The sequence below is a fragment of the Choloepus didactylus genome, chromosome 3 (assembly GCF_015220235.1).
Source record: "Choloepus didactylus isolate mChoDid1 chromosome 3, mChoDid1.pri, whole genome shotgun sequence".
Lineage (NCBI taxonomy): Eukaryota > Metazoa > Chordata > Mammalia > Pilosa > Megalonychidae > Choloepus > Choloepus didactylus.
The window spans coordinates 169,266,406-169,284,964 of NC_051309.1; the positions used below are offsets into that span (position 1 = coordinate 169,266,406).

The window sequence follows — 18,559 nt, forward strand, 5'->3', positions numbered from 1 at the left end:
ATTTGCCAGTGAATACCACTTTAGAAATGTAGTTATTTCAATAGATAATGGATATTTGCTCACAATTATTATTACCTCCTTAGAAGGAAATCCCAGATTTAAAATTAAGCCATTAGGGACTTTGATGCATATTATTAAATTATTCTTCAGAAAGGGTAATCAAACTACTCTCTCCTAAGTGGTGTTTGATATGCCTCTTTTTTTGTATCCTACTCAATTTGGTATTGTAATTGTATATATTTTTCATTGATGCATAAAAATGATATTGCATTTTTTAATATGCATCTCTTTCATTTCATTCCACTGTTGTTAATATCATTTTTATGTTAGACAGTATCACCTTCTTTGATTATGTAGGCTGTTTCCTGCAAAAGTGTGCTTGGAGGAGGGGCTGAGCACATCAGGATGAGGTGGTGCTTTTTTCATATTTCTGCCAAAGGGGCTATATGGACTGATGGGGACCCAATCAATACCAGCTTTGAAATTTCATTGTGAATAGTCAATCTTCAAATTTCATAAATCAATGTCCAGAAATACTTTTCTAGTCACAGTATAATATTTGCACATCTGTATGTTAAATTTCTGCAATTGAACCCCTTAACACAATCTCATTTCCAGTTTCTAAGGTACTTTAGGTATTTTAGCTAAACTGAAATGCAGACAGCTAAGACTCTTTCCTTCTTGACATCTAGGTTATTCAACAAAGAAATGAAGAATGTGATCATACTCAATTTTTAATTGAAGAAAAAGAGTCAAAAGAAGAGGATTTTTATGAAGATCTTGACCGATTTGAAGAAAATGGTACCCAGGAATCACGAATCAGCCCGTATACATTTTGCAAAGCTTTTCCTTTTCACATAATATTTGACCGGTACCTAGTGGTCACCCAGTGTGGCAATGCCATATACAGAGTTCTCCCCCAGGTAAAATAACATCACATTTTCATGGGGCTTAAGACAAAAACCCATAAGGACACCATTGTCATGCATGGCCGTTCATTCATTTAGCCTTTGACTGAGTATCAGGTGATGTGCAGCACATCATACACCACATAAATTGTTTAAACATGAGCTAAGCATATTGTAGCATACTGAACTTTCCCTAGGTCAACTATCTTTTTTTCTGGTTTAATTACTTATAGGGACATTAGGAAAATAAAGTGGGAATAGTATATTGTCATAATGAGAAAATGTGTAACTGTGATAACAGTCGGCTTTCACTTTATCCATTCATTGAGTAAATATTCACTGTGTAACTATTATCTGAAAATATCTTTCAAAATCAAGCATTGGTATTTTTGGGGAAAAGAAGGGAATTTATAAAACCCTAAAGAGAAAGGAAGACAGAGATTGTCAAAGGACAACAGTTGGGGTGATGATGAGAACCTATTTTCTTATTTGTATTATTCATAGTTATTGTAAAATCCTTCCTTTTTACTTACCCTTTTTTCTCGTGTATTAACTTTTAGAGTTGTAATGACATTTTCCTGGTGGTACTTTTTGCTTATAATTAGAAAGACTTGATAATTCAAGGTTATAACCAAAAGGGATCAAGGTGTAAACCTGTAAATCTGGAAGCAGAGGAGTATTAGTGCATGGGTCCCCAAGCTGACTGCCACTTCCTCGCTGTATCATTGTCTAACTTTAAGCCTGTTGCTTCACCTTTCACTGCCCATTTTCCCTTTATTATAACCTGATAACAGACAGTAAATAATGAGCACTTAGTACCGTGCCTGGTCTACTGTAAGCAATCAATTAATATTACCTATTGTAATCATTATTATGATTATTGCTACTATTATTTTTAGCTCTCTCGATAATTTCAAGGAGTTTATGCTATAGTGTTTTTGATGTTTAAGCTTCATTTTAAATAGGCATATAACACCTCATGCTATATGTTTTTATATTTTTTAAACTCAGTTTTATTGAGATATGTTCATGTATCATACTATCATCCAATGTGTACAATCAGTTGTTCACAGTACCGTTATATAATTGTGCATTCATTGCTACAATCAATTTTTGGACATTTTTATTACTGCAAAAAAAAAAAAAAAGAATAAGAATAAAAATTAAAGTAGAAAAGAACACTCAAAACATCTCATCCCCTCCATCCCTCCCTATTATTCATTTACTTTTTGTCTCCATTTATCAATTCATTTACTCATACACTGGATAAAGGGAGTGTAAACTGCTATATAGTTATATGATCATCTTCAAGAATCAAGGCTACTGGGTTGCAGTTCAACAGTTTCAGGTATTTCCTTCTAGCTATTCCAGTACACTAAAAAAATAAAAAGAGATATCTATATAACACATAAGTCTAGCCTCCAGAATGACCTCTTGACTCCATTTGAAATCTCTCAACCACTGAAACTTTATTTTGTTTCATTTCTCTTCCCCCTTTTGGTGCAAGAAGGCTTTCTCAATCTCACAATGGCAGGACCCATCTCATCCCCATGAGTCATGTCCCGTGTAGCCAGGGAGATTTACACTTCTGGGAGTCATGTTGCACATAGGAGGGAGGGCAGTGAGTTCACCTGCCGAGTTTGGGTAGAGAGGCCACATCTGAGCAGCAAAAGAGGTTCTCTAGGGATGACTCTTAGGCACAATTATAAATAGGCTTAGCCTCTCTTTGCAGTAACAAGCTTCATAAGGGCAAGCCACAAGATCAAAGACTTGACCTTCTAAATTGGTAGTCCATATTGCTTGTGAGAATATCATGAATACCCTAGGTGGAGAATTTTAATATTTCCACATTTTTCCCCATTCCTTCAAGGGGGCTCTGCAAATACATTTTTTATTCTCATGCTGTATTTTAAAAGATAAATTTCTGTTCTTTTTCTTATTCTGAAAATGCTTCTTAAATTTGCCCTAACTTAAAAGAGAATATTAGTCAACTGAATCTATGTTAGGGTCTATGGTCATGCAACTATTTGATGTCCATTTAACCACTGAGTTGCATAGGTCAAGGTTTAAGTCCACAGTTAAGGGGAGTCTCTACAAAATAATTACAGTTTTTGATTTTTAAATAAAATTGAGCTGACTTAATCTAATGATTAATATCAACTCATATTTTTCTTAATGAAATGGAGTGACCTCTTCTTTTATCTTTATTTTAGCTGCAGCCTGGGAATTGCAACCTTTTGTCTGTCTTCTCTCTGGTTCGTCCTCATATTGACATTAGTTTTCATGGGATCCTTTCACATATCAATACGGTTTTTGTATTGAGAAGCAAGGTAATCAGCTTGTTTTTTTTCATTACATTTGAGTAAGTAATGTAAATTAAAAATTAGCAATCAGGAGGGAAATTCAGCTACCATGCCTTTTTATGAGACAGAGAAGGTCTGTTTAGAGAAAATCTAAACCTCACAGGGAGACCTATTTAAAAGTCAGTGTTTTGCATTTTTGGTTTGCATGAGGAATGGTGGCACTCTGTCAGCTAATAGAATCAACCACTGTAAGTTTTAGAGAATGTCTTGTAGTGACAGCAGTTTCACATAAGAAAACCAGTCTTTTACTCTGTACCACTACAATCCCTTATTTTAGAAATCAGCAGAATTAATGGAGACTTTTTTTAGCTTTGCCCAAAGCCACTGGTTTATTCTTCTTTCAATTGCCTGTAATATCTGTTTTCATTTCTGTGGGAAAATAAAAGTGATAAAATATTCATTTTAGTTGATAAAGTGTATAGTAGTGAAATCTCATACTTTCTGTTTTTGGGATAGATATAGCAAAAGTCATTTTCCTGAAATACGTATTTCATCATTCCTACAACTCTCCTGAAGGTCTTACTATGCCTCTTCTCTGTGTATGGAATGGAATATGTGAATGCAGGCAGGAATGGGGAATGGGGATGCTTGGTTTATCCTTTGGTGGAGCTTGGTCATGTATGCTATAGCCACATTGGAAAATCAGAAAGAAAAAAAAAAAAAAACAGGATTCACAGAGGCTTCAAATTAATATGTGAATCTTTCTAGATTCAAAAGAGACAGTCAATCCACTTTTCTGAAGTATTGTTAAGGTGGTCTCCTGGCTTGCTACCTGGGAGAATACTGGTGAAATGCCATCTTTGGTTTTAGTTGATGCACTTATTCTCCTGTTGATTTGGTGGGAAGTGAAGTGTGTGTGTTCTTTTTTGCTGAATTGTTAGGTATGGTGAAAGGCACCAGTTAATGGTTGTGTCTTGCCTTTTCAAGGAAGGATTGTTGGATGTAGAGAAATTAGAATATGAGGATGAACTAACTGGGACTGAGATCAGCTGCTTACGTCTCAAGGGTCAAATGATCTACTTACCTGAAGCAGAGAGCATACTTTTTCTGTGTTCACCAAGGTAATGCATTTACATTATTTGTAATGGATAGAATTACCCATGGCTAGCAAACAAAGGAATTCAATAAAATTTTTTCAATCATGTCAACATTTTCTGGATGTAATTATATTTTGTAAGCTTTGTTATACATCTCTCTATAACAAGGATTGTCTCATTTAACATTTGCTAATAAACTCAGAAGAAATTGTGTATTCTAATTACTAGATATTTCAGAGAGACCATTTATTTTTGCAAAGTTCTTCTCTAAAGTCCTAACTCTCTTATGTCCTTTTTAATAAATTATTATTGTGAAAGACCAGAAGTAACTACTTTGCAATAGAGAATCAAAACAAATAATATAATGTTAAAACATTGTAGCTAAAGAGTAAAATCAAACAAGCAAAAAGTCATCTTTTTACTTACAAGATCTTCACTGAATCAATAAATATTATTTCCAAAAATGATTTAAGATAAGCTACAAAGATGGATACAATTCAACAAGATCATAAATGAGGAAAATTAGTTAAAGAAAATAAGAATAGAAAAGAAATTAGGACCAGACATTAAGAGTAGCATGTAAAATACATGTCAGAAAATCTTAAATGCATAAGATACGTATTGGAGATGGGTCATAAATTTGAGTGTAAACTTTTAATCATACACAAAAGGGAATCATAGAATCCATTAAGCGAAAATGAACTAGCTCCTCAAAAGACGCACCATTATTATCCCTGATAAAGGATATAGGGGAAATTTTCTTCATCTCCTGATAAATGTGATAATAATAAGAAACAGCCTTGATTAAAAGCTGAGCAGGTTTCACAGGGTAGTTGTCTACTCTGTCTCTCACTTTAGGCTGATGGCACCAAAACGTGCAATATGGCAAAAATATATTTCAAGTTTGCTACCTTTTGATAGATTTTTAAATATCTAAAAGAACAGATTAAAGTTACATTCTTCCTGCAATTCTCTGTAGGTTTTCTCTTTTTTTTCCCTCCAGGCTAAGCTTGCTAATGGTAAGAGATGTCAGGATTGTACTCCTTGACTGTAATCAGGGCTAATATTGTCACATGGGCATGTTTTTGCCACATTTCTCTATCCACCAGCGTGATGAACCTGGATGATCTGACAAGGAGAGGTCTATACCTGAGTGACATCCCTCTGCACGATGCTACTCGTGATCTCGTTCTTTTGGGAGAACAATTCAGAGAGGAGTACAAACTGACCCAAGAACTGGAAATCCTCACAGACAGGCTGCAGCTCACGTTAAGAGCCCTGGAAGATGAAAAGAAAAAGACAGACACGTAAGAATTTAACCCTCTTTGTTAAAGAAGGGCACAACTGTTATTCATAGTATATTTCAGTTCTACCATAGTTAAAATTGATATCCAGGCTAAAAAAGCACGGGACCCATAGTCTTGAGTAGTCCATATCTCTTTTTAAAAAGAACAGTATGCATATGGAAATAAATTACTAGTGGTGGGAATATGTTTCCTCTCTTTAGAAGTCGGATTGGAAAACTATATTCCAAAATACCTCTCTGGACATTATTGGAATGATTCAGATATAAGTATTTGAAGTCCACGCAGTCATTCATTAATACGAGAATTGTGTGCTGGGTGACTTCTAGGTGCCAAGCCTGGCCAGGTGCTGAGGGTCAGACTGAACACTGACTTAGAATTGACCGTTATATTTCTTAGACCCTGATTTACTTTAGAACTTGGCAAGTATGAATCTGATATATAGTACATTAGTAAAAATATCAAATTAAATTATGAAATACTGGGCAAGTAAAGGTAATACTGCATTTTCAAGTAAATGCATTTAAACATATATTAATTTAAAATGCACATCATATCATACAGACAGCTTGGTCTTGTTTTCAAATATTAATTAAAAGAAGTACTAAATTACTGAAGCTCATTAGGAATATTACCCTGGTTGTTGTGTGTTAATTTTTTAATGTTTTATACTAGGAAGCTATTTTCATGGATAATTGAACTATTCTACTTTACCTCCCATAAGAACTATTTCACTCTATTTGAGCATCCAGAAAATCAGTAATCTATCACTCTATACTTCCCTTGCATTGAGACTGTATGGGTGCCGTGATGCACATGCATATACACAGAAGTTAACTACTTGCTAATAACCTGGATGAAGTGGAGAATGACAGTTCAATGCCTGTTCTTGTGTCTTCATCCATATCTTCTTTCTTTTTTATTAAAGAAGTTGTAGTAGACAGGACAATCATATATAGAATACAGGATTCCCATTTACCACCCCGTTATTATCACCTTGCATTGGTGTGGAATACTTGTTACAATTGATGAAAGTACATTTTTATAATTGTACTACTGACTATAGTGCATGGTTTAACTTAGGATTCACTGTTTGTGTTGTGCAGTTCCATGGATTTTTAAAAAATTTACACTCTACTACCATATATACAACCTAACATTTATTCATATCTTCTTATTTCACTTAGAGGCTGAAAGCAGTGTTTATATTCCTTTGTGACCACTTCACTTCCCTGATGGTCCTAAATTGTAGCTCTTACATCTAGCCATCTATCTTTGCAAATTGCAGACAGTATATTGAGTGGGCAGTCTAAACTCTTCCTACTACATGAAAAATAACTAAAAGTATGTGCTTTATCAGTGCATGGTACAAACTCCATTCACGAAAAATAGCACATTTGATGGAACTTGTAAGATAGTACTTAAGAGTTGAGCTTCTAAGTCGTAATGGTTTTGTACATTTGACTATTTCAATAGAGTGCTCTGGCTGTTCTATTAGAAAACTGTCTTGGTTTCATTTTTTGTATTGTGGATCAAAAGTTTGCTGGTTAGCTAACCTAAGTAGGATACTTGCTTCTCTCACTAGACCAAGAGTTCAAAATTGAGAGGTATTGGGAGTGGAGTCATGGGCTTATCTCTCATGTGAGTAGCTGATAAATACTCATTACAGGACTGTCCTTTGTTTTGGTTCTCCAAGGTGGATTTGGCCTTCTCAAACTATTTATACTATTTAGAATCATTGTGCTTAAAGAATCCTTTATTTATTTTTTAAATTGTTAGATTTAGAATTAGATTTCTTTTTGCATACATTTGGTTTTCAAGGTAATTTAATTTAAAAATCACTATTAATTTTTGCTAAAGCTGAGTAGTTTTACTGTTCACATTTAAATCTAGCTTTAAGATATTTTATAAATGTACTCTGCTTAAAAATTACACACACACAAAAAAATCTAGAGAAATTCCACTATGGCTAAGAAAAACAGTTAAGAGCTCGGTTCCATTTCACATATTTAAATTCAGCATGATGTGCCCTTTGTCTTTAGAGAGGAAAAAGGCAAAGAGGCTTCATCTGCTCCCCTGAGTTTTGATGCCGGGAGTTTGAGGTCTCCCTAGGCTCGGTTTCTCTCCCTATAATCAGTCAGCTTTCACCCTCCTCCTGCTGTGCTTTCCACATTGGTCCCCTCAGCATGACCCCTGAGGCCATCACAGTGCTCTCAGTGCTGCCATATTATTAGAAATAATATTATATAAAAAGATTACAATATAATATGCATTATATTGATATAACATATTAATAATATTATTAGAAATAAAATATTTTCTCCTCTAGACCAATTTCCACCTGTTGTGTCAGTTTCTTCCGCATAGGAGTGAGGCATGAATGAGAACATGAGAAAAATCCTGCTTCTATTAGTATTACTTTACAAAAGTCTAGTTCTTCTTCCTGAGAGGTACGACATGTTTCTGGTAATGTGTTTCAGGTGCTGGTAATGGCAGTCTTCATACCGTAAATATTATAATGGCAGTCCCAGAATTCTGGACAGCAAATGAGAACTCTGACTTTCTATTGCCAGTCCTTTGTTCTGTTTGTATTATTTGTTTTGACTTATTTTGATTTGGTTTGATTGGGTTTAGGTTCGGCAGCATTTGTATGATTAGACTCGACAAATGATTTATGTTTTCTACATGTCTCTTTTTCTGCTTATGAATATGGCGACTATTTGATGCTGATTTCAGAGGGTGTCCCATCAGACTCCATGCCTTTACAGTGTGGATGAAACTGATGCTCTGTGAAAGGGAGCAGAGAAACGCCACAAATATTCCCAGCGTTTCTTACAGTTGCTTTCTCCTAATTCCACTGAACAGGTTGCTGTATTCTGTCCTTCCTCCTTCTGTTGCCAATGAGCTGAGACATAAGCGTCCGGTGCCTGCCAAAAGATATGACAATGTGACCATCCTCTTCAGTGGCATTGTAGGCTTCAACACTTTCTGTAGCAAGCATGCATCAGGAGAAGGGGCCATGAAGATTGTAAACCTTCTCAATGACCTCTACACCAGATTTGACACGCTGACTGATTCACGGAAAAATCCGTTTGTCTATAAGGCAAGTCTTCATCCAGAGCCTAAGGCAGTTCTTTTCAGAGGCGGGTTCCAAAGACCCTACCCTGCTGAGACACTGCTCCCACAGTGCTCTGACCTCCACACTAAAGCCTTGGTTCAGTAAGCCCCCATTCATTCGGTATTTACCATTTTCTTAAATAATTACCTCTTGTTGGAAAACTTTCTCTTCCTTGTAACCAAAATGAATGTTTCATGGATCAGATGATTCCCTGAATGAAATGATTCGGCAGCTTATTTGCACTTGGCCTAACTAATCAGGGCAGATTGTTTATCATGCTTGGTATAAACATAGCATTCATTTTAATTTTCTTCGAGAGACATTTTGACTCAAAAATATAAATGCTTTGCAAAGTAAAGAAGTCTCAGATCTGCCTTAAGATAGCATTGACTTGAAGATAAATATTTAGAAGGCATTGCTGCCTTTCATTTCAATTAGAAACAAATATAATATTGGAAAAGTGAAGTCTGTGGAATTCTGCTTCATAAGAGAAAAATGTTAACTAAACCATCTTCAGGCATCTGGTGTTAATATGAATTCTAACAGGATTATATATTTTATAGTCTTTTTCTGAGGACAATACAGCACTTGGTGAGCATGTCATAAAAATAAATGATTAATGACCAGGAAGTGGCTCTTATGCCATCAAACCATCACTGTTCTAGGGGGAAATAAGGTAATAAATTATTCTACTAAATTATAAGGAAATCTGAGGTGGGAAACTAGTGCCTACTAGAAGAAAACAATGCTGCATCTTTACCTACCTAGTATCAAAGACCCCTAGAGCTATATAAATTTCAAATAAGTATAAGGTTTAATCTTATTGGAGGTGACTGTTTTAGAATTTTAAGAGAATTAAGGAAGAGGAAAATTTAAAGTTGCTGATGACCTTATTTATTTATTCATTTAGTATAAGAGTAGCAAAGGAAATAGTCATTTTTGTGCTAATCAGTGAACATCTTAATTTGTGCGGTGTTAGGTGGAGACTGTTGGTGATAAGTACATGACAGTGAGTGGTTTACCAGAGCCGTGCATCCACCATGCACGATCCATTTGCCACCTGGCCTTGGACATGATGGAAATTGCTGGCCAAGTTCAAGTAGATGGTGAACCTGTTCAGGTTAGTCAATAAAATAATATTGTAATAGTGACAGTACACTGTTGTGGACAAATGATTCATTTTTTTGACCAGGCGGTCTTAGTAAGTACAAGGAAGGACATGTTGACAACAAAGACTATAATGCCTTTGAACCCATAGTATTACATCCACTCATAGAGATGGGAAATCTTTCTACTTGTTCAAAATGACCTAGGCTCTCCCATGTGCCAAAAGTCATGGGAATGAAAACAAACCCACTGCAGCGTCTGTATTTTTTTTTTTTTTTATCTCCTTCCTTTGTCACTGTTAGTTGACAGATTCAAATCTCTGAAATCTTCAACTTTAGAAAGAGAATGTTTCTCTCAGAAGACAGCTTTTGTGGGAGTTTTTTTTTTTTTTTAATTTTATCTGTAATACATTTGTAATTCTTCTAGAAAATTCTTATATTTTTGATGATGAATCTGCATCATTCTGTAAAAGTCAGCAAAAAAGTCAGCATTTTAATAACAGAAGATATTAAAGGAAAGTCTTTATTTCTGCAGATAACGATAGGGATACACACTGGAGAGGTGGTTACAGGAGTGATTGGACAGAGGATGCCTCGATACTGTCTTTTTGGAAATACTGTTAATCTCACAAGCAGAACAGAGACCACTGGAGAAAAGGGGAAAATAAATGTGTCTGAATATACATACAGGTGAGAGAAATAGCTCCAATATTAACACATTTGCAAGGTATATTAGTCAGGGTTCTCCACGGAGAGAGAACCAACAGGAGATATCTGTAAATATGAGATTTTATAAAAGTGTCTAATGCAACTGTGGAGATGAACGAGTCCAAATTCTATAGGGCAGGATGCATGAGTCCAAATTCTGCAGGGCAGGCCATGAGCCAGCAACTTCATGAAGTTCTTTGATGAACACCTCAGGAGAGGCAGGCTGCTGAGGGAAGAAGTGAAAGTTCTCTCTTCTCTGTAAAGGTCTTCAACTAATTGGATTCTCTCCTTGTGGAAGACCCACCCTTCGTTGATGTAATCAGTCACAGATGCAGTCAATTGACTAATGACCTAATAAACCAGCCTTCTGGTTTATTAACCAGCCAGAAAATGTCCTTGCAGCAATGGTTAGGCCACGGCTTGCTTGACCAGACACCTGGACACCATCACCTAGCCAAGTTGACACATGACCAAACCATCACAGATAGTATACTAACATTTAAAAATATGACATTTTGTTTTGATACACAAATCCATCCATCACACAGGGGAAACTTGTCTTTGCATGTGGCTTAAGTCTCTAATGATTTTGTTACCTTTAAACAGCTATCACCCCCTCTCTTAGTATTGTGTATATATTTTGCTTGAGAAGACTGGGCCACTGTTTCCATTTTAAATGACTCCATACCATCCTACTGTTCTTGATATGAACATTGTTTCTAAAGCTTTGACTTGCCTTTAAAAACAGCTGACTATGTATCCTTGTCTAAATTTATCACCGTGGTACCTGGAGCATTCTCCATAGAACTTTTGTCCGCTTGTCTCCCTTTCTGCCACCTGCCTTTTAGATGTCTTATGGCACCAGAAAATTCAGATCCACAATTCCGTTTGGAGCACAGAGGCCCAGTGTCCATGAAGGGCAAAAAAGAGCCAATGCAAGTTTGGTTTCTATCCAGAAAAAATACAGGAACAGAGGTATGACTAATCAGAGAATAATTCTTTTTTAAGACAGTATAAATATGGGGAGTGAAATCAGAATCACTGCAAATATGTTTCATGTGAAAAGAATTCCTCTTCACAGAAATTAACTCTTAAGTAAAACAACGGAAATACTGAAACATTAGTGAGTCAGAACAATAAATACTCCTTAGGGGATATTTTATGGTTGCCGGCTTTTATCTGCTAATGAAATTAAACCCAAAGCAATAGATATAGAAGCCCTCTTCTTTGTTTTCCTCTGGAATCTGACTCAAACATGATTGGGGTAAGTGGGCTGTGAGGGGCCTCTCTCTGACCCCTTCCCTCAGCTCCCTAAGCTGGTTCTGAGGTCAGCATGAGGGCTAAGTTAAGGCAGAAGCTCATGGAACCTTCCCTAAGCTTGAAGCTTAAGATTCTTCAAAGGGCCGCGATATCTCCCTGAGGAGAATTTGGGGATCTTTGGAAAGTTCTAGCCCCATGTGTTTCTCCTAGGGAGAAGAGTGTTTTTGCTATTCACCAGAATCTAGATGCTTCCATGGAAGACACTCTAGGTCCTTGTTAGTACTATAGCTGTACTCCAGCCAGAGCTCATGTACTAACGTGGACCCCAGAATACCCACACATCCAAACCGGAATCCTACAACTCACAGTGGGGGTGTACACCCAAAGTTGTTTTTATGATAAATCAAACTGTTCCACAAGCATTGGATATATTAGTCGGGAGGCCCTGTTTCAAACCCAGAAATATGATGAAAATGGTTCACAAAAACTATCATAAAGAGAAAAAATACTTTGGAGGTACTTCAAGCTTTATTATCACCTAAAATTAATCCCCTATTTCTTCCATGTTTTAAAGGAAACAAAGCAGGACGATAACTGAACCTTGGATTGTGAGATGAAGAGGATGCAGGTTAGGTTCCAGTTATCCCTAACACATGCCAAACCTGGTAGCAGTTTTTCCGTCTGGGTACATATTTTGCTTTGCCTTTTTCAATTATCCCGTCTTTCTCCTAGGTGTATCTCTCACTAGTCATTATCAACTTTAGCTCTGCTTTTGATTATTTTGTTTAAGATACATTGTCCGAACTCTTGCTTATGTGAGCTTCATGCATTTTAAAATCTACTACAAGCATTTCCTTTAACATGGTGACTTGCAAGTAGTAAGCACCCAATCATTATTTGTTGATTTTAATTAACTGAAACTGAACAGTGTTTAGCCATGCATATGTATATCATGGTTTACGAAATCTTTTTAGTGCTTCATGTACATGTATATATATATTTTAATGACTATAACATATAACAAAGTTTATAATAGTGCTGGTGTATATTATCATTATAGAAATCATTTTCTAAAGGAGTGAATTCTAAGTTAAGAGGGGGAAAAAAGCAATTTATTTTCAGACTCCCAAAGTAAGAATTAATATACCATGCTAAGAAAATAGTGAGTACTTTTGAAATAAAGTAATTTCCTTTCAGGAATAAGGAGTACACATTTATTTCAAAAAGATATTTCGTTGTTCATTCAAATCATGTAACAATTGCAGTTTCTCTAAAATGCTATCATTTATATTGTATCCCTCTTATGAATCGTGTTAACCACATGCAGCTGTTATAGAAAGCTGTGCTGTTTCACACTGGCTTGGGCTAAATGTTAGGGCTCTAACCACATCCAAGAACAAAGCTGGAAACACTGCTGGGATACTCCCGCTAGAGCCTCTCCTTTATAGAAGGAGCTTCTTTTTCTTAGTTTAGAGGAATGTGATTATATCCAGGGCATCATGTTCAGAAAAGTTAGTTTAATTACAACACAGAACTGCATTCCTATTGGAATAATCAGCCTGTTGTTCTTAAATGTCTCTGATAATTTATGAATATCTATCTTTATAAACATAATGCAACAACTTTTGTGTAAAAATGTGTTCCTTTAAATTTAGTCTTTCATATCAGCACATCAGTATATGTATAAATGTTCCATGTTACTATGTAAAAGAATCTGCAATAAATTATTTTTTTCACTTGTCTCTAGACAGTTTTTATTTTAATAAGCATATTTATATTACTATTTTTCATTTTAATGCCATGTTTGTAAATACATGTTAATATTTTACCTACTATAGACTTTACATTATTTTTTTATTCACTCAATTCAGTGAACACTAATCTTTACAATGTTTGTGTTGTGTTGGCACTGATGACTACTTGTGGGTTTTTTTAAATTCTCTTTTCATTTTCCCCTGAAATTATTTCCCCAATATTTTTAACATAAAGAAAACAGAATTGTACAGTGTAACCCATATACCCAGTATCCAGATTCTAAAATTTGCTATATTTCTGACAATTCCCTTTTTTTAACTTTTTTTTTTACTTTTTTTAAATTTTTTTTATTTTAAATCTTCATTTTATTGAGATATATTCACATACCACGCAGTCATACAAAACAAATCGTACATTCAATTGTTCACAGTATCATTACATAGTTGTACACTCATCACCTAAACCAATCCCTGACACCTTCATTAGCACACACACACAAATAACAAGAATAATAATTAAAGTGAAAAAGAGCACTGACAATTCCCTTTTAATCCTATTTCTAGCTTTCTGTAGTCATGACTTTTAGAAAATTGAGATATAACTTATATACTATAAAATTCAACCTCTTAAAAGTACAATTCAGTGGTTTTTATTACATTCACAAGGTTGTGCAACAGTCACCACTATTAATTCCAGGTTATCACCCAAAAAGAAACCCTATGCCCATCAGCAGAAACTTCCCATCACCCCTTCCTCCAGCTCTGACAACCACTCATTTACTTTCTGTTTCTATTGCCATGTCTATTCCAGGTATTTCTTCTAAAGGGAATCAGACATTATGTGGCCTTTTGTGTCTGGCTTCTTTCATTTACCATAATGTTTTCAAGGTCCATCCATGCTATAGCATGAATCAGTATTTCATTCACTTTTATGGTTAAACAAGTATCCATTATATGGATACACCATATTTTGTTAATCCATTCATAAGTTTATGGACATTTGTGTTACCTCCACTTTTCGGCTGTCATGAGTAGTGCTACTCCGAACATTTGTGTACAAGTTTTTCTGTGGACATATATTTTCAGTTCTCTTGATTGTATTCTTAGGAGTGGAATTGTGAGATTATACAGCCACTCTATGGTTACCCTTTTGAGAAACTGCCGAACTCTTCCAAAGTGGCTATACCATTTTACAATCCCACCAGCAAGGTATGAAGGCTCCAATTTCTTCACAACCTTCCCAACACTTACTAACATTCATCTTTGCAATTATAGCCATCCTAATGGGTATGAAGTGGTATTTCATTGTGGTTTTGGTTTTCATTTCCCAAATAAATAATGATATTGAGCATTTTTCATGTGTTCATTGGTTATTTATAGCATTTGTATATTATTTGGAGAGATATCTAATGAAATTCCTTACGCATTTTAAAGTTTTTTATTGTTGAGTTTTTAAGAGTCCTTTATTGATTACGGACGCTAGACCTTTGACAGATATGATTTGCAAATATTTTCCCCTATTTTGTGGGTTGTCTTTTCATTTTCTTGATAGTGTCCTATGAAGCACAGAAGTTTTTGCTTTTGAAGAAGTACAATTTATCTAAATTTTTGTTTTTTTACTTGTGTCATCTTTTAAAAACCATTGCCTAATCCAAGGTCACAGGGATTTGCACATATTTTTGAAGGGTTTTATAGATAGGCATTACATGTAGGTCTTTGATCTATTTTTAAGTAATTTTTGTATATGGTGTGAGATAAGAGTCCAACTTTGTTCTTTGGCATGTGGCTCTCCAGTTTTATCAGCACTATTGGATTGATTGCATACCCTTGTCTATAATCAATTGACCATAAATATATGGTTTTATTTCCAGATTCTCATTTATATTCCATTTTTGCTTTTCTATATGTCTATCCCTATGCCAGTATCACACAATCTTGATTAGTGTAACTTTGTAGTAAGTTTTGAAATTGGGAAGTCTAAGTTCCCCAGCTTTGTTCTCTAGTTCTAGTTACTTCATAAACTGTGGTATCCCCCAAACTTCTTCATCTCCTTTAATGTTCTGTCATCAAATCTGTGACATCTAATAATCATAAGCTAACAGTTCTTGAGTGTTTACTTTGTGTAAAGTTCTATTCTCAGCAGTTTATGTAGTTTATCTCATCGACAACATCCCAAAAGCCTAAGAGCTGAGAATATTTAACTTTTTATTATGCTCTTATATTTTGTTGGAAATATTTTTTTTATGATTGTATTAATATTTACAAGGAGGGATTGTCCATAATTTTCTTTTTGGTGCAGTCTTTGTCAGGTTTGGGGTTCAGTGATATATTCATAAGATAAATGTGAAAGTTTGCCTATTTTTTCTCAACTCTAGGATATCTTAACTAATTTTGGAACTGTCTGATCTTTAAAAGTTTGGTAAAATTGCACTATGAAATTTACAGGAACTGGTGCATTTTTGTGAAGGTTCTCTTACTTTCTCTATTCTCTGATAGTTGATCTCTTTAGACATTTTAACTCTATTGGACTCAATATTTGTAAGTTTTGTTTTTCTTTTAGAAAAAAATTCATTTAGATTATTTTAATAAACACACAAAATTTATTTATATAATATTTTAAAATTCTCTCATTTTTGGTTATTTTGCCTCAAACAATGTTTGTTCTCTTAATGTTTTCCAACACCATGTAAATTAGTGGCTTGCCTTTGTTTTGTTGTTTTGCTTTCAAAGAACTACCTTTTTGATTTATTAATTAGTTGTACAATTTTTCTGTTTTCTATCTCATGAATTTTGGCTTTGGTCATTATTAATTTCTTCTTTTGACTTTATTTTATTTAGTTTTAATTTGTCCAAGTTTTTTTGAGTTAGACGTTCAATATACTTTTTCTTTTACTTTAAGAATTTAATGCTATAAATTTTCCTTAGCAGCATAATGTTAACTGAAAACTTCTTTGGATGTACTCAGTAGAATTATATATGTCTTGTTTTAAATTATAATAACTGTTTTTTAATCTGCAATTTTACACTGGATCCTCCTTTGTCCCAAGACTTATTTAATCACGCATTTTTAATTTCCCCTTTTATCTGTACCTTCTCTTCTTTGTCTCAACTGTTCTGTCCTGATCACTGTGGATTCTACTCTTAGCGATTTCTTTTCTGTAGAGTTACTTGTCCTAGAAAGGACCTTTAGTTTGTTATTTCCAATTATCATATATCCAAGCCCATCCCAACATCTTTAGACCTTATTCTAGTTCCTTACACTCCAAAATTAATTCATGGCTGTAGACTCCCCTCCCAGTTTTGACCACTATATTCTCAGATTGATCCAGGGAGCTTTCCAATAAGTGTGTGTTGGTGCTATGAGGATTCTCCTGTCTCAGCACCATTTCCTCCCTTCTATTTCTGCCTACATAGAAGATGATACCACTTGATTATTGTAGCTTTCAGTGGTCCAAAACCTGTTGGTTTCTCCTTTTTTAATATTCTGTTATTTGAGCATCTAGTTAAAGTTTGGATGTCTGGGTGTTTGGTTTTGATTTCTTGCCTGTTTTAAAGGAGATTCAGTAAGTTTCAAGGACTACACTGATACTGCCATCTTCCCAGAATCTAACATACATTTGAGTTCCTACCTGTGAAAGTCATTTTTCTAGGTCTTTGAGGCACATAAATGAACAAAATATCCTTGCCTTTGAAGAGCCTACTTTACAGTTTTTACACTTTGAATACTTTCAAAATTTTACTTTTCCTGCCTCCATTATCCTATTTCAGGAACTCAACATCTCTAACCTGAACAATTCCAAAATTTTCCTTACAAATCTTTCAATTTCCTGCCCTTCCCATCCCAAATTGCTGTCAGAGTGATCTTTGTCAAATGAAGTTTACTCTCCTGCCTAAAATCACTTAATTTCTATTTAATATCTGAACTCCTTGGCAGAGGAAACAGAATTGTCACCCTTACCAGTCTCATCTGCTAGTTGTTTTTCTGTAATTACATATTTTCCTCTGTCTGGAATGCCCTCTACTCATAATCTATTCTTTCTCCTCCTCTATCTCTTTAAGACTCAACTCAATATCCTTTAATCTGAGAAGATTTCCCTGACTCTACAGAAAATTTAGTTCTTCCTTACCCCATTGCCCCACTCATTTATATAGTTTTTTCTTACAACACTTAGCACAGTATACTGTGTCTATCTATTTACATATGTTTTCTTACTAGGCTGTAAGTATCTTAAGGCTACAAATGAATTCCCTAGATATCCCATGAACCTACCCCAAAATGGGCACTTGATAAATATTTCTTGAGTGAAGAAATTGAGGGTGCAGTTTTTTAAAGTGGTGGGCTAGAAGCCGGATTTGAAGGGAATGAAGATTGAGACATGAGAATATAGAAAAGAACAGGACAAAAATGCTTTAAAAAGTGACATTATGAAATCTCTGCCTGGAGGATCTCATGCTGTCCTTGGCCTAGAAGCCAAAATAGAGGAGGAAGGACCTGGTGTCAGAGTAGGGGCAGGAGGCCGTTGTAGGAGTTTGTGCAGGCATCAGATTTAAGGTGATAGCAGGGAAAGAAACTAATTAGGAAGAGATCAACTTTCAGAATTAAAAGAACGTAACTTACTGGTTATTGGGGAAGAGACAAAGTAAGGGTCTAGGCTTCTGGCTTGGGGAAATGGGCAGTGATAGTACTATGAAATAAGATGGGAAATGTAGAAGGGTAACTGAGTTTAGGAAAAACAGTAGTAAGAATAATATTAAACATGAGTTTGTGGTTCTTGAAATATGTGTAAAAGAGAAATATACCCTTCAGGTATATGCATTAAGGTGCATAGGGAGAATAGAACTTTTTTTTCCCCAAGTTGGACCAATTTCAGTTTGAATTTCCCAACAATGTCTTACCAGTTGTAAGACCTTGGTAAAAGTCATGTAACCTTTCTGTAATGCCATTTTGTCATTTGTTGGTAGGTTTAATTAAAATACAAAGAAGTCAGAGGTGCTAGGACT

General features: G+C 35.0%; 1 protein-coding gene across 2 annotated transcripts in view; it reads left to right on the plus strand.

The window, feature by feature from the left end:
* GUCY1B1 (guanylate cyclase 1 soluble subunit beta 1) overlaps positions 1 to 13,545 on the plus strand; it is a 44,582-nt gene extending 31,037 nt beyond the window's left edge. For both annotated transcript variants that reach the window (XM_037830880.1, XM_037830881.1), the window contains 9 exons: positions 693 to 923; positions 3,122 to 3,238; positions 4,199 to 4,332; positions 5,418 to 5,615; positions 8,478 to 8,715; positions 9,710 to 9,850; positions 10,372 to 10,526; positions 11,393 to 11,519; positions 12,379 to 13,545. In XM_037830880.1, coding sequence (XP_037686808.1) covers positions 693 to 923; positions 3,122 to 3,238; positions 4,199 to 4,332; positions 5,418 to 5,615; positions 8,478 to 8,715; positions 9,710 to 9,850; positions 10,372 to 10,526; positions 11,393 to 11,519; positions 12,379 to 12,402 — 1,365 coding nt within the window. In that variant the 3' untranslated portion in view covers positions 12,403 to 13,545. The remainder of the gene's footprint in view (positions 1 to 692; positions 924 to 3,121; positions 3,239 to 4,198; positions 4,333 to 5,417; positions 5,616 to 8,477; positions 8,716 to 9,709; positions 9,851 to 10,371; positions 10,527 to 11,392; positions 11,520 to 12,378) is intronic.
* Positions 13,546 to 18,559: the final 5,014 nt, after the last annotated feature.